Source organism: Microcaecilia unicolor, chromosome 6, assembly GCF_901765095.1.
Source record: "Microcaecilia unicolor chromosome 6, aMicUni1.1, whole genome shotgun sequence".
Classification (NCBI taxonomy): domain Eukaryota; kingdom Metazoa; phylum Chordata; class Amphibia; order Gymnophiona; family Siphonopidae; genus Microcaecilia; species Microcaecilia unicolor.
This window is the reverse complement of record NC_044036.1, coordinates 115576176-115602450: the sequence shown is the minus strand read 5'-3', so window position 1 is coordinate 115602450 and position 26275 is coordinate 115576176. Positions and strand designations below refer to the sequence as shown.

At 42.3% G+C, this 26275-nt stretch overlaps 1 protein-coding gene across 10 annotated transcripts in view; it reads right to left on the bottom strand.

Annotated features, from left to right (window-relative positions):
- DUSP12 (dual specificity phosphatase 12) overlaps nucleotides 1-26275 on the bottom strand; it is a 55735-nt gene that overhangs the window by 14840 nt on the left and 14620 nt on the right. For 9 of the 10 annotated variants that reach the window (XM_030205257.1, XM_030205256.1, XM_030205259.1 and 6 more), the window contains 3 exons: nucleotides 16122-16240; nucleotides 11052-11151; nucleotides 2525-2711 (listed from right to left, as the gene is read on the bottom strand). In XM_030205257.1, coding sequence (XP_030061117.1) covers nucleotides 2525-2711; nucleotides 11052-11151; nucleotides 16122-16240 — 406 coding nt within the window. The remainder of the gene's footprint in view (nucleotides 1-2524; nucleotides 2712-11051; nucleotides 11152-16121; nucleotides 16241-26275) is intronic. The other variant, XM_030205263.1, reaches the window with a different exon arrangement.

The following is a 26275-nucleotide window of genomic DNA, read 5'->3' as shown; positions in this document are numbered from 1 at the left end:
CTAGGAAGAGTTCGAGAGTTCCGCTCTAGCTTTGTGTTCATTATATTTAGACCTTTGCTTCAAATTCACTTCATACAACAAAAATGCCTTGATTCTTCATCCAAGAGCATTAGAATTGGCACAATTACTGCAATTAGACACAGGTGAAATTTATTTACCTTATTGGCTTTGTTAAGGCAACTCGTTGGCAATGTGGGTTTGATATGATGGAGTATGAAGATGCATGTAATCAAAACTTTTTTTTTTAATTACTTTTTAAATATTTCAGTATTTGTTCTTTCAGTTGAAACTGTTTTACAGATACTATTCTAAAAGCTTCTACTTTAATGAATTTTGGATTGTATTTTTCAGACATTAAAATGTGAAAAATGAACAAGGGTGTGAAGACTTTCAGTAGGTGCTATACTTGGTGGGTGGGTGTGTGTTCTGGAGTCTGTGGGTTAGAAAGAAATTCTCTCTTGTAATCTCATTGGCTGAAGGATTTTACAGGTTTTTTTTGCTTGCCCTTGAAACATGAGCTGGAGTGAAGAAGATGGGCATTGGACTGCGCCATATATAAAAACATTATTGGATCAGGTCAAACATCCATCAAACCTAGTATTTGGTTTACAACAGTGGCCTATCTAGTTCACAGGTATCTGGCAAGATCCCAAAAAGTAGACAAATTCCATTCTTCTTACTCCTTAGAATAAGCAAGGTTTTTCCCTTGCGGAGCTACTGTTAGAAATATGCAATCTGTCCCTAAAATCGAGTGTAATACCGGAAGACTGGAGGGTAGCCAATGTTACTCCGATTTTTAAGAAAGGTTCCAGAGGAGATCCGGGAAATTATAGACCGGTGAGTCTGACGTCGGTGCCGGGCAAGATGGTGGAGGCTATTATTAAGAATAAAATTGCAGAGCATATACAAAAACATGGACTGATGAGACAAAGTCAGCACGGATTTAGTGAAGGGAAGTCTTGCCTCACCAATCTAATGCATTTTTTTGAGGGGGTAAGCAAACATGTGGACAATGGGGAGCCGGTTGATATTGTATATCTGGATTTTCAGAAGGCGTTTGACAAAGTGCCGCACGAAAGACTCCTGAAGAAATTGCAGAGTCATGGAATCGGAGGTAGGGTATTATTATGGATTAAGAACTGGTTGAAAGATAGGAAGCAGAGAGTAGGATTGCGTGGCCAGTATTCTCAGTGGAGGAGGGTAGTTAGTGGGGTCCCGCAGGGGTCTGTGCTGGGTCCGTTGCTTTTTAATGTATTTATAAATGACCTAGAGATGGGAATAACTAGTGAGGTAATTAAATTCGCCGATGACACAAAATTATTCAGGGTCGTCAAGTCGCAGGAGGAATGTGAACGATTACAGGAGGACCTTGCGAGACTGGGAGAATGGGCGTGCAAGTGGCAGATGAAGTTCAATGTTGACAAGTGCAAAGTGATGCATGTGGGTAAGAGGAACCCGAATTATAGCTACGTCTTGCAAGGTTCCGCGTTAGGAGTTACGGATCAAGAAAGGGATCTGGGTGTCGTCGTCGATGATACGCTGAAACCTTCTGCTCAGTGTGCTGCTGCGGCTAGGAAAGCGAATAGAATGTTGGGTGTTATTAAGAAGGGTATGGAGTCCAGGTGTGCGGATGTTATAATGCCGTTGTATCGCTCCATGGTGCGACCGCACCTGGAGTATTGTGTTCAGTACTGGTCTCCGTATCTCAAAAAAGATATAGTAGAATTGGAAAAGGTACAGCGAAGGGCGACGAAAATGATAGTGGGGATGGGACGACTTTCCTATGAAGAGAGGCTGAGAAGGCTAGGGCTTTTCAGCTTGGAGAAGAGACGGCTGAGGGGAGATATGATAGAAGTGTATAAAATAATGAGTGGAATGGATCGGGTGGATGTGAAGCGACTGTTCACGCTATCCAAAAATACTAGGACTAGAGGGCATGAGTTGAAGCTACAGTGTGGTAAATTTAAAACGAATCGGAGAAAATTTTTCTTCACCCAACGTGTAATTAGACTCTGGAATTCATTGCCGGAGAACGTGGTACGGGCGGTTAGCTTGACGGAGTTTAAAAAGGGGTTAGATAGATTCCTAAAGGACAAGTCCATAGACCGCTATTAAATGGACTGGAAAAATTCCTCATTTTTAGGTATAACTTGTCTGGAATGTTTTTACGTTTGGGGAGCGTGCCAGGTGCCCTTGACCTGGATTGGCCACTGTCGGTGACAGGATGCTGGGCTAGATGGACCTTTGGTCTTTCCCAGTATGGCACTACTTATGTACTTATGTACTTATGTACTTCCCAAATTTTTTTGCTTAATAATGGTTAATGGACATTTCCTCCAGGTATTTGTTCAAATCTTTTTAAAATTCAACTATACTAACTGTGTTTACTTCATCCTCCAGCAACAAATTCCAGAGCTTTATTGTGTAGTTCTAGTATTAATACAGAAACAGTTAGTAGTAATAATTGCATTCTCCTTGTCTATGTGATTATCCCCCAATTATGAGAGACATATCAAACTCTCACCTGGCCATCTAAAACCCCTAGCAATGCTGATTCCATCCACCGCACAGGCTCAATGAAATAAGAAGTGCACTTAACTGTGCCCTCTGCTCCAAGCATTACTTCTGAAGACAATCGTTTGTGAGTGAAGGCTGTTGGTCCACTTCCATAGGTGTGATTCAGAATGCTGGAACTGCGAAATAACGCTCGCCTGCCACAAGAGATGGAAAAGATTAACAAACAAGTCTTTCTGATGGCAAAAGTCTGGTTTTAAAATTTGACCTTGACAATAGCTGGACTACAATTTTCTTATAGCAAGCAGTTCTCAAAATTAAGCAAGGAAGCTGCAAAGTCCACGGGAACTGTTACCAAATTCTGAAAGCAAAAGCACGGCTCTAGGTTCTCTTGAAAATCACCTTGGCAAAATATTAACAGAAAATCAGAATTACATTTTTGCAGGTACAGTTTTTCTCCAAAAGAATACACTGAATACTGAAAAAGCAATACAAGATACATTGTTGCTTTCCCTAACATAATTGCACCTCTGAGCCCCTTAACTTTTCTCCCTAGGTAAATGTGCGTGCATCGTTGACCCCTTATATGTACTTTTGCCCATGTACAGGTTGAAAAATGTTCAGATAACCCATTTATCTCTTTAAATAGCACTCACTTGCCCTGTACCCCACCTCTTTAATTCCCCTACCTCTTAGCTGTTCTGTCTGTTTACCTGTCTTATTTAGATTGTGAGCTCTTTGAGCAGGGACTGTCTTTTCGTGTATGATGTACAGCGCTGCGTATGCCTTGTAGTGATATAGAAGTGATAAGTAGTAGTAGTAAATAGCAGTTTATCTCGGTAAATAACTTCTGAAAACTGCCTTCTTACCGAACTCACATCATAAAAGAGAGCCACAATGGAGGTAGATATATAAAGCTTTTTCCACATGTAGCCTGTTTAACATGCAGAAAAGGGTTTTTATAAGACTGCATGACCACATATGTGCAGTGAAAGTACACGTATGGAAAGTGTGCGCTTATTTTTACATCTTTGCATATGCAGAGCAGAGGAAGAATTGCAATATACATATTTACAAAATATGCATTGTACATACACAAATTCACACCTTCAGAGCAGATGCCTATTTAATAAAGACACATAAGTGTCTATACTATCTTTATAAAACACAAACTAACCAAACTTTCCTACTTGTTAATTTTTTTAGAGTTGGACCATGCTAACATATACATTTTTTCTTATTGTAATTTTACCAAACTCTTCATGGATCAATTTTTCTTAATTTTTATAGTCTCTTTATAGTGTCTCAAAAATTAAAGTGGGAGGCTGTCTGATGCATTTATTTTTTTAAAAAGATAAGTGACATTTATTTTTTAACCTTAGATATTACACACTATAAAGAGAACAGAAAAATGTATTGGTGAAGAGTTTGGTAACAGTACAGCAAGAAAAAATACACACATTGCTGAATGTGCCATCTGACGGTACAACTCTAAAAATTAACAAGTATGAAAGTTTGGTTAATTTGCGATTGGATTTGGCTTTCCTTCTAAATTTGTTTGGTACCACACACACATTTATAGCTTTATAAAATAGGTACCGTTTTGGATACTCACATAGATATCTTATCAAATCAAGCCCTGTATAATGATGTGAGCTAACTGTTGGATGACAACGGCCAAATGCATGAGAAGGTCATCATGAAACTAAAGCAAAACTGACTTGGATGTAATAGAGCAGCCACACACAAAGTTTTATTCTTCCACAGTGTTTTCTCACTAGAGAGTACCTCAAGAGTTTCAGAAGACTCGGGTATGCTAACTTAGAACCCTGATTTACAATGCTTTCATCCCCACAGACAAGAGCATAGGAGAAAACTTTAGTAAATTGTTTCCTAAAACAGGCGGAATTAACATGTTAATGCTGATGCAGACCTGCTCCACTTCATTTTTACAGGTATTTTAGAACTCAAGTTTATTACTTGATATACTGCCAATCAACAAATCATTCAGGTGGTCTACAATATGCAAAATGTTAAAACAGAAAAAAAAAAAAAGTTAGAAAAAAACAAGAAAAGGAATTGTATATATTCTACAGTAAAAGCAAAAAAAAAAAAAAAAAAAAAAGCAGTTCACCATAGGCAGCATGTCCAGGCCTTCACCATGCTCCACAGCAGCTGAGGATCTTGCTTAATCAAAACCTTTTATGCAAAAGTAAGTTTTAAGACCACTCTGAAATTTCTGGAATGATGGTCTCTAATCTCCAGTCTAAAAAGGGCAGGTTATTTTATAAAGCTGGAGCTGAAACGCTGAAAAGTTCCTTATAATATCTTGTCTAATATGTGTAAAGGTAGAGGGACTACCAATAAGTTCTGTTGCAAGGATCCAAGAACCTTAGGGAATGTATGGGGCGGGGGGGGGGGGGGGGGGGGAGCAGCAGACACAATAAGAATAGCGTTAGTTCTTTGTAGTAGATTTTGTACCCCAGGATCAAGGTTCTGAAATAAATTCTAGGAGAGAGAGAAGTAACCAATGCTCATCTTCCAACAGGTAGGTTCTGCAACCAAATTTATGAGCACCAGTAATAAGTTTAATCAACATACTTTGGATTAATTGCAGGTGTCTATATTTGTCTGAAGCCCCTGAAAAACAATGCACTACAGTAGTCCAGGCTATTCAGTATAAGTGCGTGAATTAGAATTCAAATTGTCTTCCTATCAAAGAGACCCAAACTGAACGAATCATTTTTAATTTGAAAATAACATTTTCTTACCAGTTGTAAGATATGGGGTTGGAAATTTAATTCATTGTCTAAAGTTACCCCTGGTATTGACTGAATTGGTGAATGGAATCTTGGAAATAACTATGTGGATAAGATCAAGAGTACTCTTCCTAGAAAAGATGAGGGCCTTAAATTTATCAGAGTTTTATCCAAGAGAAAAAGAGTGGTGTGGGTGTGAAAGGGCAGAACTATAATGTGAAAAGACCCATCTCTTTAACAAGGCATACCACAAAGATCAACAAATGTGAACTCCTCCACATATATCCAGAATTGTCTTATAAAACTTGCTTGTTATACTATCATCATGCACCCAAAATCCTCTGTAATACTAAATGTCTATTTTCTTATATATATCCACCATCCATGATGTATTGTAAGCCACATTGAGCCTGCAAAGAGGTGGGAAAATGTGGGATACAAATGCAATAAATAAATAAATAAAAGCAACTGTCTCTACTTCAGTAAATAGGCCTGGTGTAAGAGCAATATGAACTCCAGAGAAAAAGATCCCGATGCAGCTGAACGCTGTCAGCCCCCCCCCCCCGAGGCTGTAAAATGGTGGCTGTGCGCCACATGTAATCAGACAGAGGCTGCTCCACAATGCCAGTCAGCCCTGTCAAAATGGCCCCTGTTCTCATGCTCTCTTGCATCAAACTGCACACCAGCACCGCTGAAGAGCCTGAAGTCCCCGGCATATTCGGATGCTGCTGTCATGGACTGTTTCCTCTGTGGGATTCCTGGCTTGCATGCACTGCCCCATCACCAGCTGGCTGGTCACCCCAACTGTCACAAGCCCAGCAATGTGTCCCTCAAGTAGTGAGTCAGGATCTCTCCCCTGCACCAAACAGAACTTGCAGCCCTCCAAGCAGTTCTAAGTCAAACTTTAGTTGGACTTACCACTGCCGGCTGCTCCCCCCAAGCTCACAGTCTCCACAAGTCTTTCCTAAGATGAGAAAGGCTCAGGACTGATAGCTTGTCCTGTGCTCTTCAGGTTGTTGTGCTGGTAAAGGAGAGCTCCCCAGGAAATAGGGGAGAGGTTAAGGGAGGGAAAAGTAAATTTGTGGGGCACAAGAGACAGGGATCTGAAGACTTCCAGATATGACTCTGAAGACTCAAGCCACCTGCAAAGCTCTACTGGGTACAGTTGGCCAACGGGATCAGAAGCAAATCACTCAGAACCAGAGGCTGAAAAGTATGTTCATCTACATGCTGGAGACAGAAAATACTGAGGAGCTGGACTGGAAGCCATGGAGATATGTCTCAGCTCAGTTTCAGTTCTCTATATCCAACTGCAGGTTGATGGGCACAACTATCCCACAGGTTCTAGAATAGTGGGAAGCTACATAATGGAAAGTTCTGCTTCTGCTCCTTGAAGCCAGACTGAAAGTGATACACATGCAAGCACTTGGGACCCCCAAGACTCAGAATTAGCTTGAAGCCTTTGAAGGGGTAGGTGTGGCCCTATATGGCTGTGGTTCACGGACAAATCTGACAATCTGATCAGATATGAAGATATTTTAAGGTGAAATTAAATCTTCCTGCTAATTTTCTTTCCTTTGGTCCCTCCAGACAAGTCCAGATGCGTAGGCAGATGCACCCCTACCAACAGACAAACTGAGAACCACTTGCCTGAAACCCTGTGGAGCCTTTCAGCCAGTCATTATTTTTTTTTCTAAAAGGCAAGATTGCTCACAGAACTAAATTACCAAATAATAGCAATATCCCCCACTGAACCATGGAGAAACTCGCAACAGACCAATCAGCACGTAACTTCAACCTGCTGTGTGCTGCTGAGGAATTAAGGTGTAAACAAAAAAGACCAACTAGATTAGACATCTTCCACATACTATCCATTTCACAAACTGACCAAAAAATCTAGCACCATACTTCTTGGAGGGTTCTGGACTGGTCTGGAAAGAATAAAGGAAATAAAATTAGCAAATTTAATTTTACTTCCCTTAGCATCCCTCCAGACCAGTCCAGATGTATGGGAAATACCAAAGCAGTATTTCCTATGGGCAGGAATCAGACAAACTGGTTCTAACATCCTTGCTCCAAAATCTGCATCCTATCAAGCCCAAACACTCAAGCAATAGTGTCTTATAAAGGAATACAATGAAGACCATGTAGCCACTCTACAAGTTTCCACTGGCAGAATGAGGCTACGCTCTGCTTAAGAGGCTGCTTGTCACCTCGTAGAATGCACCTTCAAACCAGAGGGAACATCCTGGCCACACAAGACATAAGCAGACACAATCACTTCCTCAATCCAGTGGACTACCATCACTTTCAAGGGCCCCCAAACAAATGATCCGAGCAACGAAACTGTTCGCCCTGAAGAGTACTGAAATGCACCCACAAGCAGCCTATGGTCTGCAATGGCTGCAGACTGCTCTTGGATGAGTTCACCACCCATCCCAAGTCTTGGAAGAACTGGACAACCCTCTCTATTACTCTCTCTCCTGGAATGACTTAATCTGGATCAACCAGTGGTCAAAATAAAGGTGCAACAAGATCCCCCTCCTTGAGTAAGACAGCTGCTACAACAACCATAACCATGAAAAAAGTCTTGGGTGCCATCACTAGGTCAAACAGGGGAGCACAAAGCTGGAAATAATAGCCTAGCACCATTAAAACAAAACAAAACAAAACTAATGTTCTTCCCTCATGGGAAATGTGGAGGTAAGCTTATGTCAGGAACTCTCCTCACCGAACCTATCACTGATTTTGCAGTCTCTATGTGGAACTTAGGCACCAGAAGTGCTCTGTTTATCCATTTGAGAAACAAATGGGATGAAACATGACCTCCTTTTTTTGGGCACCATGAAATATATACAGTATCTATCCATATCTCGTTATGCTGGAGGCACTGGCACAACAGCCCCCAAATGTTCCAGGCAGTCCAACGTACTTCTGACTGCCTTGAGCTGAGAGTGACAAGGGGATGCCACAAATCCATCAGAGAGGGGAAAGGCAAACTCCAAGAGCTGAGAGTGACAAGGGGATGCCACAAATCCATCAGAGAGGGGAAAGGCAAACTCCAAGAGAACCTCAAATGATCTCCAGGACTCACTGATCTGAAATTATCTGGACCCACTTCTTGTACAGTCACCTTAAGCATCCGGCTATCATTGGCACTGGAGGCATGAGTCCCCAAAACCTCCTTGCGAAACTCTTGCTTCCTCCTGTATGCTTCTGCCTCCGTCTCCCTCCTCCCATAAAGGGCTGGGCAGCCCTGAAAAATCTATTCCACTGTTTTCTGCTTACTCTGCCTGGACAGGATACTTAGTGTTTCAAACAGTGGCTCTGTCTCCATCTGATGGTAGCAGTGTGTATACCTACATATCTGGACTGGTCTGGAGGGAATCTAAGAAAAACAAAAATATTCCTAGGAAAAAATATTGCCCCCTCCAATTCTGTAAAGCAAAATGTAGAACAGTCTATGGAGTGCCAACAGATTGGGAAATGTTGTTGTTACAGATGGTTTTTCTTACTGCAACCTCATCCAAGGGAGCACCATATAAAATTGAACTGCCATACAAGCCTCCATCATTAAGAAGTTGTTGAGGATTAGTAATTGATTTATTCTTTAGATTTAGATCACAATGAGTAACATGATAAAGAACTCTATTGTTCATAACACAGCTTAAGGAATACAATCATAATTTGAGACATCAGTCACGTCAATCCCTTTTCTATGGCCTATCTGAATTGGTTTCATTAGCAACACAACAGCTCTGTGATATCACAATGGATTATAGCAACCTGTTGTGGGAAGAAGCTTCAGAGGTTATGGGTGCAGCAAATAAAAAGCATCATCTTTATACAACTCTGTTGGTGCTCTTTTTAGCTTTGACAGAGCTAATGTAAGTGGATAGCTGTAGCGTTACTAGAAGCACATTTTAACGCATGGTTGAAAATAATGCTTGTTAAACATGTTGGCTTCCTAATCAAATAATTAAAGCATTCACTTTGGGAACAATATTCACAGCCATTTCAATGGCCAGAAATGGCTCCTGGCCGTTTAAATCGCTTCTCCTAGGCTAACTGGGCATATTTAATGGCACTTAACTGGATGGTGCTGGTGAAAATGCCCGGTTAGCATCTATGCTGATACTAGCCAAGGGCGGAGTCAGCACTTAACCAGCTAGGACCACAAATAGGACCACATAAAGAGAGAACTGTGTTTTATGTGGTTCATCTTAGCCAGTTAAGAGCCAACTATCACTCTTAACTGGCTAGGTTTATACAGATATTCAGGGCCGGTGTCCAGACATGGCCTGGCTAAAGATTGGGCCCTGTATTTTTTAGATTAGAAAAACAATAGCTGTATTATATTTTGGAAGTTTTTCCTATATGTTTGATAATAGTGATAATTAGTTTTTACTGTGTTCTTGTTTAAAAGAATTTAGATTGTATTTTCAGATGTGCACTGTTGTCTAATGAGTTGGTCCCTGATTGAACTGTATAGTGATATACTGTCGGAGACTTCCATTTGGCTCCAATGTGCTTGATCTTCCCCCCCCAAAGATATGTTTCTTGGTTAAAGATGACCTTTTTGGGTAAAGCGTTTTGAATCACAATTGTTCACTTTAAAGCACAAAGGGAAACGAATGAAAAATGAAAGATTTCAAAATATGTATAGCAACACTTTAGCCTTTAAAACTTTAAGGCATATACTATATTCTCAAATTGGTTACATTGATTTGATATAGTTCAGCATTTTTTTTATATGTGGCTTTTAATCTGCTGGAATCTCTTGGTGATTATGCTGAACTTAATTCAATCTAATTGACTACATAACATTCTTGGTTACGGTCCCAATACCGAGCAAAATTAGCTACTCTTTGAGGCTGGGAAACATTCTGGAACGCACCATGCAAAAGACATTATCTGGAAACAGAAATGCCAATTATTAGTTTTCAAGGCATATTCTATAGAGGCGAGTACATTTTAGCAACATTGTCATACTATTGGCTCTTGCTTTCCTGACCTATATGTTTTCCCTTTCTGCAGTCCTCAAGAGATGACACTCCCCCCTCCCCACTGCAGCTTCTTCTGACTCTGGACAATGGAGGGTTGAGTCGCAAGGAGCTGTGGGGTGGGGGGGAGGTGAACACAACATAGCTTTAATTGCGCGATTAATCTTGATTAGAATTCTTGTCGAAATGCAGCCCTAATTTTTAGATGACAATTGTTTACAGCACTGGAAAGACTCTAGGGCAGTGTTCTTCAATGCAAAGTCCAGGAGCCAATGGCAGCCCCTATTGCGTTTCCTTTTTTGGGGGGCTACTCTCTGCCCAAGGTTGTGACAAAGGGGGAAGTGAATGGTGTGAAGAGCCAGAAACATACAGGACAAGACATTTCTCAATAGAAAAAGAGATTGCATTTAGAAATGCCCACCTCCTTGAGGACACCCCAAGTGGACAGTTTGAAGAGGGAATAGAAGGGATGGATGTCACTGACACATGCTAGCCGGTAGTGTCATGGTTCTCCTTCAGCTTGTTTGGATCGATAGTGGCCCAACCTAAAAAATGAATGAAGACCACTGCTCTAGAGCAACAACATATGGCGAAATGGTGAAGAAAATGGCTGAGTCTACTGTCAGGTCTGACAGCAAGCTCCTTGTTTGAATAGGTTGGGATACTATATTGCACAGACAGAAAAAATTATCAAAGCATCAAATTATCTATGATGTTTTACACCATAACAAACCTTTTTTTGTCACTGCGGGTAATGGAATTGAAAGAAAAATACCTGCATTTCCTGCAGCGATAGATAACGTCTCCTGAGAGTGATGTTTGGCAGGTAGAGGTTGGATCTACTGCAAACACTTCTCGAGGCAAGTTCTGTAACTCTACAAAAGAGAAAAAGGTGGGGGACAGTAAGATTTGGAGAACAGTAATCCTTTGAAACACAGACTGTTCAGACAGCCCACAAGCCAAATTCTAAGTGGAAACTCTGCAAGGATCTCTCACACTGTAAAAAGCACTGTAAATATGAAAACCCTGTGCTTGCTTTTCTCAGCTCAGCTTGATGCCACCTCCAGCATCATGTCATTTCACTCTGAAGATAATAGTCACACTGTGTACAGTACAGGTCTCCTGTGGTTGGGAGAATGCAAATTTCAGTGGGCCTTAATTTGCATGTCAGATTCACCCTGGGATCTTTATTCATGGCCTTCTCATCATACTTCACCTCTCCAAAAGTTGCTTAGAGAAAACTACGAGTCCTATTTCTCAGTGCTCGATCAGAAGCAGGTTGCGAGTGAGCATGGTGACTGCAAGCATATGTTTTGAGTGGTTAGAACAGTGAACTGCAGAAGAGGAAAACTGGGCAAGTCATTTTCATTCTCCACCATCTCTGATACAAACCAAAAATGAAAATGAGAGATTGCCCAAAGAGAGGGATTTATGGGTGATTTGCCCGAAGTATAAATTTACCATGTTTTACGTGTGAAGAAAGCTTCTCAAATGGTAGAAACAAAGAAAATGATATTTAGCAACCTTTGGTGCTTCTGAAAAGATATAGACAGAGTGGAGGCGGTATTGGGACAGTTTTCAAAGGAATTCACTAGTTAATTATTAGCTGGGTAAATTCCCTAGGACAGTGGTTCCCAAACCTGGAACTGGAGGCACCCCTCCAGTCAGGTTTTCAGGATAGCCACAATAAATATTCAAGAGAGAGATTTGGATGCACTGCCACCACTGCATCTCATGAATATTCATTGTGGGTATCCTGAAAACCCAACTGGATGGGGTGCCTCCAGGACCAGGTTTGGGAACCACTGCCCTAGGTGAAAAAGTTTCCTTCACTTAGTATGTGCACAGGCACATAAGTGCCAGTAGCCTTCTTCACTTCAACCCAAATTTTCATAGATTGTATTCACCAGAGACACAAACGCACACACATACTCTTGCTCTTCAGACACGTGTACAAATAGGCACATGTACTCTTCAGTCGCACATCACATGCACATACACATGTAAACTCACACATCACATGCACATACACATGTAAACTCACATCCCATGCATACACTCGCATATACACATGTAACTCTTATTTTTCAGACATACACACATATACATTTATATAAAAACTTATATTCCGCACAATCTAATTGTTTTTGGCAGATAACAATACATATATTCATAATATCTACAACCAACCACATAATTACACAGATATAAATATGCACGCTGTCATTTTGCCAGGCAGACACCCTCGGTCTTTCTTCTCTGTTGTGCTGATGCCTGCTGCTCATGGGCTTGTCTTTCACCCCAAACCTCATCATGCGACCTGTCTACTACCATCATATGATATTCTTGAATTTGCTACCAGCTTTTTTCCTATTCCTGCAGCAGCCAGACCTTTTACAGTCCCATTCCTGCCTCCCCTCCCCCGAGGACACTTGATAGTTCCACTCTCAAAGGATCCTGCAGAGCTTCCTGTCACTAGAGCAACCTTGTCATTGGCTGGATGCTAAACAGTTACTGGGGGGGAGGGGGGGTGAGTGCTATAAAGGGCTAAAATCTCAAAAATATCCAAACACTTTAGCTATCACATTGGCTTCCAAACAGTTTATTTACAAATCTGTAGAATCCTGAAAAATTCCCGTTAGTTGGCAATCCTAGCCTCTTAAGTTCTAAGTATATCTGGCAGGACCTCTTAAAGTTCTGGGCCCTAGGCATATGCTTAGTTTGCCTATGCCTTAAACTGGCCCTGCACTTATGTATAATGTGTTTTCTATTTTTGTCTTTAAAACAAAAGTTCTGAACTTTCTTCTTTTGTTGATACTTGACATCATATTTTTGACATTACTGATCTTTATGATTTTGACCAGGCAAGCAAATTATGAGGATCAGTTACACAAGTACATAAGTATTGCCATACTGGGAAAGACCAAAGGTCCATCAAGCCCAGCATCCTGTTTCCAACAGTGGCCAATCCAGGTCACAAATACCTGGCAAGATCCCCAAAAAGTACAAAACATTTTATACTGCTTATCCCAGAAATAGTGGATTTTCCCCTAGTCCATTTAATAAAGCTAGCCACCTTTACCACATTCCCTGACAACGAATTCCAGAGTTTAATTACACGTTGAGTGAAGAAACATTTTCTCTGATTCATTTTAAATTTATTACATTGCAGCTTCATCGCATGACCCCCTAGTCCTAGTATTTTTGGAAAGCGTAAACAGACGCTTCACATCTACCCGTTCAATTCCACTCATTATTTTATAGACCTCTATCATTATCTCCTCTCAGTCGCCTTTTCTCCAAGCTGAAGAGCCCTAGCCGCTTTAGCCTTTCCTCATAGGGAAGTCGTCCCATCCCCTTTATCATTTTCATCGCCCTTCTCTGCACCTTTTCTAATTCCACTATATCTTTTTTGAGATGTGGTGACCAGAATTGAACACAATATTCGAGGTGCAGTCGCACCATGGAGCAATACAAAGGCATAACATCCTCATTTTTGTTTTCCATTCCTTTTCTAATAATACCTAACATTTTATTTGCTTTCCTAGCCACAGCAGCACACTGAGCAGAAGGTTTCAACATATCATCAACGACAACACCTAGATCCCTTTCTTGGTCCGTGACTCCTAAAGTGCAACCTTGCATAATGTAACTATAATTCGGGTTCCTCTTTCCCACATGCATCACTTTGCACTTGCTCACATTAAATGTCATCTGCCATTTAGATGCCCAGTCTCGTAAGGTCCTCTTGTAATTTTTCACAATCCTCCCGTGATTTAACGACTTTGAATAACTTTTTGTCATCAGCAAATTTAATTACTTCACTAGTTACTCCCATCTCTAGGTCATTTATAAATATGTTAAAAAGCAGCGGTCCCAGCACAGACACCAGGGGAACCCCACTAACTACCCTTCTCCATTGAGAATACTGACCATTTAACCCTACTCTCTGTTTTCTATCTTTTAACCAGTTTTTAATCCACAATAGAACACTACTTCCTATCCCATGACTCTCCAATTTCCTCTGGAGTCTTTCATGAGGTACTTTGTCAAACACCTTCTGGAAATCCAGATACACAATATCAACCAGCTCACTTTTATCCACATGTTTGTTCACCCCTTCAAAGAAATGTAGTAGACTGGTGAGGCAGTTGCTCTACATAGCACCAAACCTTTTTTGCAACAGAGGCAAGTAATATGCTACTGCTTGGCCATCAAAAACACTTGGCATTTTCCAGTGAACCCAGAAGTTTTTACTTTGTGTGGATGGTTCTTCTTAAAGTGGTGGCCCACCATTATTTTTTTGTGTTTCCAGTTCATCAAGCACTGTACTTATGAAGACTACACATTCTGCCAAAGAGGATGATTCTACTTCTCACATCGCAGGTTACTGATATCCCAGAAGGGAGAAATTCCTAACCTCTCTCATGTTGGCTCTGAAATGAGAGTCTCCTCTCCTTCCACTGCCTCTGATAAGATATTTTCCTGAGGGTTCCAGCTCCCCCCCCCCCCCCCCCCCCACCGGATCCTATTGTAAAGGTCAAACTGCAGTCACAGGTGAGGAAAGCACGCATGTGGTAAGCTATCATCTCTGGCCCACAGTACAGGGCCATGCAGGTGGTCACCGCAGAGTACATATAGTCAAATAAAAATAGATTTTGCAATGTGTCATCTGTGCAGGAGGGTGAGGTACAAGTGAAGTATCTCAGCTAGCAGCATACTGTGGCACCCCCATCCCAACAGCCCCACTCTCTCTAAGCAACAGTGCTGATAACCTTGTCCTCTACAGCATACTGATGATGCCCAGTTTCCCTACACAAGTCTCTGAGATTCTCTCTTAGATAAAATATCTTGCTAAGGGCAACAAATCTAGAGTCCTTCTTCTATCTGTAAACAGCACCTGAAACTGAACATGTCCAAGACCGAGCTTATCGTCTTTCCACCAAAACCCACTTCTCCTCTTCCTCCACTTTCTATCTCAGTTGATAACACCCTCATCCTCCCCGTCTCATCTGCCCGCAACCTCGGAGTCATCTTTGACTCCTCTCTCTCCTTCTCTGCGCATATCCAGCAGATAGCCAAGACCTGTCGCTTCTTCCTCTTTAACATCAGCAAAATTCGCCCTTTCCTCTCTGAACACACCACCCGAACTCTCGTCCACGCTCTCATTACCTCTCGCCTGGACTACTGCAACTTACTCCTCACCGGCCTCCCACTTAGCCATCTATCCCCCCTTCAGTCTGTTCAGAACTCTGCTGCACGTCTCATATTCCGCCAGAACCGATATACTCATATCACCCCTCTCCTCAGGTCACTTCACTGGCTTCCGATCAGATACCGCATTCAATTCAAGCTTCTCCTTCTTACCTACAAATGCACTCAGTCTGCTGCCCCTCACTACCTCTCTACCCTCATCTCCCCTTACGTTCCCGCCCGTAACCTCCGTTCACAGGATAAATCCCTCCTCTCAGTACCCTTCTCCACCACCGCCAACTCCAGGCTCCGCTCATTCTGCCTCGCCTCACCCTATGCTTGGAACAACCTTCCTGAACCCTTACGCCAAGCCCCCTCCCTGCCCGTCTTCAAGTCTTTGCTTAAAGCCCACCTCTTCAATGCTGCGTTCGGCACCTAACCCTTACCGTTCAGTGAATCCAGAATGCCCCAATTTGACTGCCCCTATCGGACCGACCGTTCACTTGTCTATTAGATTGTAAGCTCTTTGAGCAGGGACTGTCTCTCTTTGTTAAATTGTACAGCGCTGCGTAACCCTAGTAGCGCTCTAGAAATGTTAAGTAGTAGTAGTAGTGATACCTGGATCATTCCTGGGGACAGGAAAAGTACTCACCAGGGTACTTCTCCATCACCTTCTGTAGACGATAATGTTTATAGAGGCTGCTGGTTGCATCCACATTACAGCCCATTGCTTCATACAACTTTAGTTGGTTCACAAATCCCTCATTCATACTGCAAAGAGAGGAAAAGTAGCAATTTAAAAATCACGACATAGGATAGAGGTCACTGCTCGAAGAAAAGGGAAATCACTTCCTACCTGTTAACAAGAATAAGACAGGACTATGGAAGAACACATCTCCAAGAGAGAGGAGGCTTCAAAGAATAAACAGCTCAGACCCACTACCCTACCTTCAATTTTCCAAAGCCAAACAACATCTAGACAGGTTAACCTTGCATAATATCTTCCAATCACCTGTAAACTATGCTATTTAGTAAGCAGGTGTGTGTTTCCCTTAAATTCCCTAAGAAACAAAACGTGGATTGTCTGGGCTGGTCTTCATGGAACATCACAATACTCAATTAGCAGATTAAGAAACTGAGATTCTTCCTGATACTCCAGTTCAAATAGATTACACCATGGGATTTACAGAAGCAACTGCTTAAATATCATTCAGCAGAGACAGTTTCTTCTTTACCACTGCTGAAAGTGCCCTCCTTCCAAAAGCAGCATTGGATAAAGCTTCTGTATCCAAATATTAATGCCTAACAAAAATGCAGATGCCCAAGTAGTCTTCCTATACATTTCTGATGAGGTAACTGCAGCTCTCTCTGCCCATGATGCTGTTATAACTCTTGGAGGATGTACCCTAAAATATATCACAAATAATATAATTTTTGGTTAATAATTTCCTTAGTCCCAAGATGAAACATGTCTTATATCCCGAAAAGAAAATAATCAACCGTTATACACTAGGAAACTATTTGATATCACCGATTTTAACTTACCTTAGGCATTCTTCACTAATACAAGTTATCCATTTAAAATCAAGCGCATTCGATATGGTCGACCACCACATACTACTGAGAATCCTTGACAAGATAGGAATTACAGGAAAAGTACTCTCCTGGATCAAGGGATTTCGGACATCCAGAACATACCAAGTCAAATCAAACTCAGATATACCTCCACCTTGGAAAGCGGAATGTGGAGTACCACAAGGATCACCGCTCTCACCCTATATTATTCAACCTAATGATGACACCACTGGCTAAATCTCTATCCAAACAAGGCCTCAATCAATTTCTCTACGGAGATGACATCACCATCTATATTCCCTTCAAACAGAACCCCACAGAAATCACCAAGGAAATAATAAACAGCATGAACATCATGGAATCCTGGGCATCGGAATTAAAGTTAAAACTCAATAGAGATAAAACCCAATGTCTCATTCTCTCATCCCAATACAATAATGTTCCCCCCTTGGCAATTAACACACAGGGTTCATCCCCCCCAATCTGAAACCACTTGAAAATCTTAGGCATAACAATTGACCACAACCTAATGCTAGAAAGTAAAGCTAAGAACACGACCAAGAAAATGTTCCACACTATGTGGAAGCTCAAACGTATAAAACCTTACTTTCCCAGGGATTCATTCCGCAACATGATCCATGGTGCTAACCCATGTAGACTACTGCAACAGTATTTACGCAGGCTGCAAAGATCAAATCATAAGAAAACTACAGACAGCACAAAACACAGCTGCTAGACTCATCTTCGGAAAAACACGCTTCGAAAGCGCAAAACCCCTCCTAAGAAGCTTACATTGGCTTCCTATTAATGCTCGCATAACATTCAAAATATGCACAATAGTCCAAAGAATTATCTACAGACTCGCACCAGATTACATGACGGAACTTACTGATCTACCATTAAGAAACGTGACAAGAACAGCAAGAACCTACCTAATCCTTCACTATCCCAATTGCAAAGGTATAAAATACAAATTTTCACATGCTACCAGCCTCTCCTTTATAGGCATACAACTTTGTAACTCACTACCCAAAGACCTGAAACTCACAGAAAGCTACCTACAATTCAGAAAAAACCTGAAAACACATCTTTTCAAGAAGTCTTTCCCCCCTGGATCTGACTAATCCCACACCACCATACATCATGAAAAGTTCAGAAACGGAAAACAATAATATTAACCTGTCTCACAATATGCTAATATATCAATCTAAGCATTTATTGTACTTCTGTATTATGTACTAGACTTCTAAAAATCTAAATTTTGTAACCACTTTTTTAGCAATATGTAAGCCACATTGAACCTGTCATACGGTGGGAAAATGTGGGATACAAATGCAATAAATAAATAAATAAATAAATAAATAAATAAAATGTATTTCAAATGCATTAACATTTAAGGAGGACCACTTGTTTTCCCTAATGCTGGATTTGGATAAATGTAGGGAAGATTATATTCAGACTGAAATAAAAAATAATGATTGAAAGATTTATACCCTAGATCAGGGGTAGGCAACTCCGGTCCTCGAGAGCCGCAGGCAGGTCAGGTTTTCAGGATATTCACAATGAATATGCAGGAGATAGATTTGCATACCATGGAGGCAGTGCTTGCAAATCTATCTCCTGCATATTGCTTGTGGATATCCTGAAAACCTGACCTGCCTGCGGCTCTCGAGGACCGGAGTTGCCTACCCCTGCCCTAGAGAAAAAACAAGATAGAAGACATTTAAATACAGAAATCAAGCCTTTTTCAATTGAAAGAAGGCTCTAGGAAAAGAGGTCAATGGAGAAGGGTGAAAGGGGGTAAGGAGTTATCAAAGGAAGTGTTTCTTTATAGAAAAGGTGGTGGATATACGGAATGGCCTTCCAGTGAAGGTGGTGAAGACAGGACAGTATGTAAGTTCATGAAAGAAAAGGACTACAAGATATCCGAGGGAGAGAAAGGGATTACAGAGCATACTGGACAGGTCATATGCTTTTTTGTTTGTTGTCAGATTTCTGTTTATTGTTTCTATAGAAACTAGATAGGTTTGGGAGGGTGTCCAAGATGGTGAACCTCAGCGTTTGGCCTGAGTTAGCTCCTCTGGGACTTGAGGCTTCTTGCTGTAATTAAAGATCAAAGCTAAACTAATAAGTCCAGAGTACTACCAATACCAAGTCTGATCTAAACCTCTCGAGTTCCTGGAATTGGAAACAGTATCTCTGTCCAAACCCCTAAACACTTGGAGATGCTTCTAATATTGCATGGTGACAGAGGTGATGAAATGTGCTAGCTACACAATGGTTGAAAAACAGAAAAGATTACAAAAAAATGATCCTGCTCCTCTAGTACCATACAGACCAAAACCAAGGAGTGGATTTGAGCTATATCATGTGAATTCTCTATTGTCCAAAGTTTAGTGTCTTCATTGGCTAGTCTATCACTGATTCATATTATCAGGGCCAAATGAAATAATGTCAAATTTATTTATTAGGATTTATTTACCGCTTTTTTGAAGGAATTCACTCAAGGCGGTGTACAGTAAGAACAGAACAAACATGAGCAATAGGCAATTGCAGCAGTAAAAATATTCAAATATGGCATGGTATACTACTTACGTCAACCCAATACGTAATAGAACATTATAACTGATAGTGAAGGGTAAAGCAAAGATGGAACATATAGATAGGTAAGAAAGTAGGAAGAGTTAGAAAGTTGACTGATTTATGTTTCAACAATTTTTATTGATAATCCAGCATGTTAAACATTTCCAACAAGTTCGGTATTGCAAAAAATTAAATATCAAAACATGCTTCATAGGTACAAAATAATATCTAGCATCCAAGTTTTAATATTTTCTCCCCTCCCTCCCAAGTGGTACAGTCACAACTTTAAACATTAGATGGTAATAATTACAATAAACCAGCCAGGACTGGCCAGTAGCTCAAAAGGTATATTGTAACCAAAAAATCTTATTGAATATTAACCCACCCCAACTTTGAGATCTCCCCCCTCCCCTACTACAATCTCCCCCCATCTGTGCCCCAGGAGGTCTGTACTCTTATGACCTCCCAGAACGATGGACGGAAAGCTACTTAAACCGACTCTTGTCCCAATCTCCCCTCCCCCTATTATGTTTCGACAATTGTAATTGAAAAATTATCAACCCCCTCCCCCCAACTAAGGAGTTCCAGCGTGTGCAGCAGGGAAAAAACTTCAGTCAAACGCAGACAGATATAATTGACTGCCAACAGTAAGGGAATAGTTATCTACAGACTATTCAAAATCAAACTTCTTGCTCTATGTGGGAGAGATTGAATATATGTACCCCATATTGCCAAAAACGACTTCTTTCGCTTTGGAGAGCTGCGAGCTACCCGCCGCTCCAACAGCATCAATGCATGTAAATGGTTTCTCCATGCCCAAAAAGACGGTACTGCTTCACCTATCCATTCACCTAATATGATTCGTTTACCCAAAATTGCCGCTTTCCTTATAAAGAAAACTGCTTCGCGATTAGGGACACAACATTTTTCATATTTATCTAAAAGTAGTCCCGCAGGCAGAATCGGCAAAGAACAGCCCAAAAGCCCTCCCACATACTGTAAAATAGCTGCCCAGAATAACTGCACCTTTGAGCATTCCCAAAAAGCATGGAAAAATGAATTAGGGTGTTGCCTACACTTCGGGCAGACCGGTGTATCAACTCCACCAATGTTAAACATCTGCTCCTGTGTAAAATACGCCCTGTGTAATACCTGATATTGACACTCTCTCAACTCCGCACTTATAGAAATGTCAGGGATCCATTTAATTAATGTCATGAAATCCAACAGAGAAATAGGCACCCCTAGATCCTGGCTCCATTTCTCCAAACGAGCCGTCCGAGGACTAACCACCAACAGCTGCTGTAACTCCTTATAAAGAGACGAAACAGACAGACCACCTCCCCTGAACTGTCCAAAAAATTCCTCTAAATGATGGCCTAAACTAAAAGCCAATCCTCCTCTATCCAGGGACTTATGATAATGACGTAATTGGAGGTATGCCAGCAAATCCCTAGGTTCCACCCCTCCTTTAGCCTGCAACTGTGCACAACTGAGCAATCGACCATCATCGTCCAACACGTGCTGCAAAAGAATCAACCCTTGCCCAGCCCCTCTCCCAAAACTGGCGTTATCCTGTCCTGGAGGAAATTGTAAATTACCTTGAATAGGGATCTGATCTGAAGTTTCCGGATTTCCTCCCAACAGGAGAACCAAATATCTCCACACCTCCTGCAACGGCCTAAGAATTACACTTAGCCACAACCCCTTCGGTAACATCTTCCAAGTTCCTTGCAACAAATAGTTAACATGCCATGGCACATAATACGCAGTTTCAAACTCTACTGGGATGAAGTCTTGCTCACCTAAAAACCATTCTCCAAGATGACGTCTAGTAGCGCTTTAGAAATAATAATTAGTAGTAGTAGTAAGTAGTATGACGTAACAAACAGGCTTGGTTATACACACGCAAATTAGGTAGCCCCAGAACCCCGTATTTCCATGAACCTATTAAATACTTGAAAGCCATTTTTGGCTTCTTCCCTGCCCAACAAAATTTAGAAAGAGGTTTCCGCAATAAGTGTAAATCCCGCTTCAACAACCGGAGTGACAATAATTGAAGCGTATAAAGCCATCTGGGAAATAAAACCATATTAAATAACTGTATTCTACCATGCACCGACAATGGCACATATATCCACCGTGATACCCATTCTGTAGTCGAATCCAGTAACCCCTCTATATTACACTTGTACAATAATGTAGTCTTATAGCATAGTCTAATCCCCAGATAGATGAACGAAGTGGCTTCCCAACGCAGCGGAAATAACCCTACCCAATCTCTTCGCACGGAGTCGGAGGTTGGAAGAGCCAGAGACTTGTCAAGATTTAGCTTAAAACCAGAAAAATCACCATATTCCACAAAACTATCCATCAGTGCTGCCATAGATCTCTGAGTATCGGTAATGTGTATTAATATATCATCCGCAAAGGCCGATACTTTGAATTCTTGTGTCACTACCTTAATCCCTTTAATCTCAGGATTACTCACAATTTCTCTGATCAAAGGATCCAAAGAGAGTACAAATAGTAATGAAGATAAGGGGCAATCCTGTCTTGTGCCTCTACCAATCCCAAAGGATGATGAGAAGACCCTATTTATCCAAATCACTGCCTTCAAAATAAATCTCCTACACCGTAATGATGCAAAGTAGCAAATAAAAACTTCCAATCCACACAATCAAAAGCTTTCTCCATGTCAAAACTAACTAATAGGGACAGCACCTGTAACCGCTCTACCTGCTCCAGAGAAATAAGAATTTTCTTCATATTCCTCGCGATTGTACGTCCTCATACAAAGCCAGCTTGCGGCTCGGCTATCACAGAAGACAACACCCGAACCAATCTATTTGCCAAAATCTTAGCGAACTTAGCTTCTACATTCAACAATGAGATAGGCCAATAAGAGGACGACTGTGTAGGATCCTTCCCCGACTTCAACAACAAAATGATCTGGACTAATTGTAAAGAGCTGGGCATACACCCATCCATAATGAACTGCGTAAACAAAGATTGTAACATAGGTACAATGGACGGTGATAAAAGCTTATAAAATTCAGCTCTAAGACCGTTGGGGCCTGGTGACTTACATAAGGTACTTTGCTGAATAGCCAAAGACACCTCCTCTTCAGTTATAGGTGCGTTAAGTTTATCCCTATCCTCCTCCAACAACCGTGGTAGATCCAAATTATTTAGGTATATATCTCCTTCCAACTTCTCCCCCACTGGGCGAGTATATAAACACTTATAATACCTCAGAAAAACCTCTGCAATCCCACCCTGATTCCTAAGATGCACAGATGAAATTATCTCCTTACCACCCTCCTTACCTCGTATCTGCCCTACCATCACACACCACCCAATACGGGTCGAGGCCCGCGTGGAGAGCACGCCCCTAAGCCCCCCCCCCCTTGTAAATTAGGCCCCATTAAAGTACCAAAAACACATCCAGGTGTAGCACCTATCAAGTACTAACAGCATATAACAATTATCAGCAACAAGTCCCTACACCCATACATCCACATCCCCACCATGCACCCTCAACTTCACTCACAGGCACTCCACCTTCTAGACCTATTACAGACATATCAGCCAAGCCACTTTATATCATTGTTCAGATATGGTTACTCAATCCTGACAACAGCTTTTATATAGACATCTAGAGTCTGTCTACTACCCCTAACCAGTGCCACATCAGCATACCCCACATTTCCAATCAAACCACTAACAGCCCGCATTCTGCTCTATCACAACCACACTCCTCCACATTCATATTCACATTTAATTGCTCAGAGGTGCACCAGTTAAACGGGGCATTTTGGCCCGGTCCACTGTAATAAAAATATGCATTAAAGACAAGCCCCAAAATAATCCAACCAAAACGATTAACAACCACTATATCAAACTTCTCCAAACTAACATTCCTAGTTAAACTAGCCGTTGAGCCCGTTAAAACGGGCTGGTGGGTCGCCGCTGTCCGCTCCCCCCCCCCCCCCGAGTTTGCCGCCCCGTCTCATCGCTATTCAACTTACATCTCCGCAGCAGGCAGATCAGCTGAGCTGCCGCTGGCCTTCGATCTCTGCCTGTGTCCCGCCCTCGTGTGACGTAACGTCGGCGAGGGCGGGACACAGGCAGGGAAGGAAGGCCAACGGCAGCTCAGCTGATCTGCCTGCTGCGGAGATGTAAGTTGAATAGCGATGAGACGGGGCGGGTGGAGGGGTGGCGGCAGTGGCGACTCCGGGTGGGGGGGCACCAGTGGCAGCGACCTCGGGTGGAGGGGTGGCGGCGGCGACGACTCGAGGTGGGGGGGAGCGCAGTTTCCCTCTCTGTCCCACCCCCATCATCACGTATTGACGCGGGGGCGGGTCAGAGAGGGAAGTCTCTACTGCGCATTTGCGAGTGAGTACGGTCACTCGCCGTTTATATGTTTGATACTCATAACATGCAAGAGTGTAGGGAGACACTTCGGCACAGTCTGTGGCAGCCAAGATATAGACTAACAGTACATCTTACAATGATCCTGCCAACTGATGTTAACTTAGAGTCATGCCCACAGTGTCTGAACAGGTCCATGTGGATACCTCCAGTGAAGTGGCCAAAGACGAAAATCTTATGAAAAACATTCCGTCCAGACCTACTGCTTCAAAGGCGCGCCTTACAAGCACCCCCTGCTATAGTCCAACAAACTGTCAATGACTCATATGTAGGTCCACAGCTTCCAAACTAGCCTGCACTAGTATTCATTGTTGATTGCTCAAGGGCGATAAAGTTTGAAGAAATGCCGTCGCCCCGTCTGCTGTATCAAAAATTTGCGGTTTCCCCTCTGTGAACACTTTAAGACGTGCTGGACATAACTGGGCAAACTGGATACGTCTTCGATGCAGTTCCCCACAGATCGGAACATACGCCTTCCGCAACAGAGAGACTCTAGATGAAAAGTCTTGAAAACACAGCACTGGCTTATTTTCAAACGTGAGTGGCCCCTTACTCCGAATAGCACGTAAAATTTCATCGATGTGCTCTTTCAATACGCAGCACTCCCGCTTCCGATTGTTGCTGCAAACTGGTGACCAACCAGGATTCCAAAAATCCCCAACGCTCCGACTCAGCAATCTTTTCGGGCAAACCTACCAAATGCAGGCTCCCGCTTCATGACCTGTTTTCAAAGTCATCCAACTTGTCCTCCAAGGTACGCACCCTTTTATGCAGTTCTTCATTACCAGTAGCAAGTTGCTGCACCCTGTCCTCCAAGTCCGATACACGCTGACAATATGCTGTAAATTCTCCCTTTAAAGATTCTAGCTGACCATCCACGATGTTGAGCTTATCGGCGATACCCTGCAAGCACTTATCCAACGATGTATCAATAGCCTGTTTCACTTCTGTCACAATCTCTGCAACCCATGCGGAGCTGATTGAACAGTGCCCTGAGTCTCCATCGTCCGCCATCTTGTTCTCACTCTGGCGTGGCTTCTTTTGTCTCATCGCGGCGCTCGCAGTGCCATCTTCTCCAACTGACACAAATTAGTTACCAAAACACTAATATAGGTTACAATCCTTCACCGGCCAGGATCCAATCACCGATAAACCCTCTGAAAATAAATTCTTTGAGGTATGGGCCCAGGAGCGCGCTCCACCAACGCCCGCTTACTAGTATGGCATCACGTGACCCCCCTCCCCCCCCCCCCCCCCCCCCCCCACAAGGTGACTGACTTAAAGAAAGTTGCACACAAGGTCAGAGAGATGGTTAAATATTATCTCAGCTAGGGTAGGAGTGGATAAACATGTCCTGCTGCAGTATGTACACACAATTGAGCCATTAATTCACTTAGCAGTGCTGTTAGCCAAATATACATGTATGACCTTGGTCTTCCCAAGGAAACATTCCTCAGGATTATAATTCTAAGTCCATTTTTAGGTAAATTTTATAATAAACGTGCACCAAACTTAACCAAACCAGATAATTCACGTGCTTATAGGAATTAATCATATGAAGTCCAATTTAATCTAAACATAAAATATTCTATGACAAGACATTAGGTAAATGTACACATTCCTACATTGTGTGATATGGTAAAATTATGTATAATCATACCTGATAATTTTCTTTCCATTAATCATAGCTGATCAATCCATAGACTGGTGGGTTGTGTCCATCTACCAGCAGGTGGAGATAGAGAGCAAACTTTTGCCTCCCTATATGTGGTCATGTGCTGCCGGAAACTCCTCAGTATGTCGATATCAAAGCTCCATCCGCAGGACTCAGCACTTAGAGAATTACACCCACGAAGGGACACTCTGCCCAGCTCACCACCGCCGAAACGGGGGAGGGGAATTAACCCAGCTCATCCCCACACAAGTGGGGGAGGGGAATCCGTCCAGCTCATCCCCGCGGAGCGGGGGAGGGACACCACACCCGCCGATGCGGGGGGATCTGGCTTATCCTGCAACCGCAACCGCGGGAGGAGCTGACTGACCCTAACACCGCCGAAGCGGGAAGGGTACAAAGCTGCCCTACAGCCGCACGAAGCGGGAGGGAGTGCCGGCAGAATTTATGTCTCAATCCAGCCCCGTAAAACGGAGGGGAGAGGAATGCAGCAGCTCACTGTAACACAAACTCGTCTCAACTCTTGAAGAATCCAAGTGAAA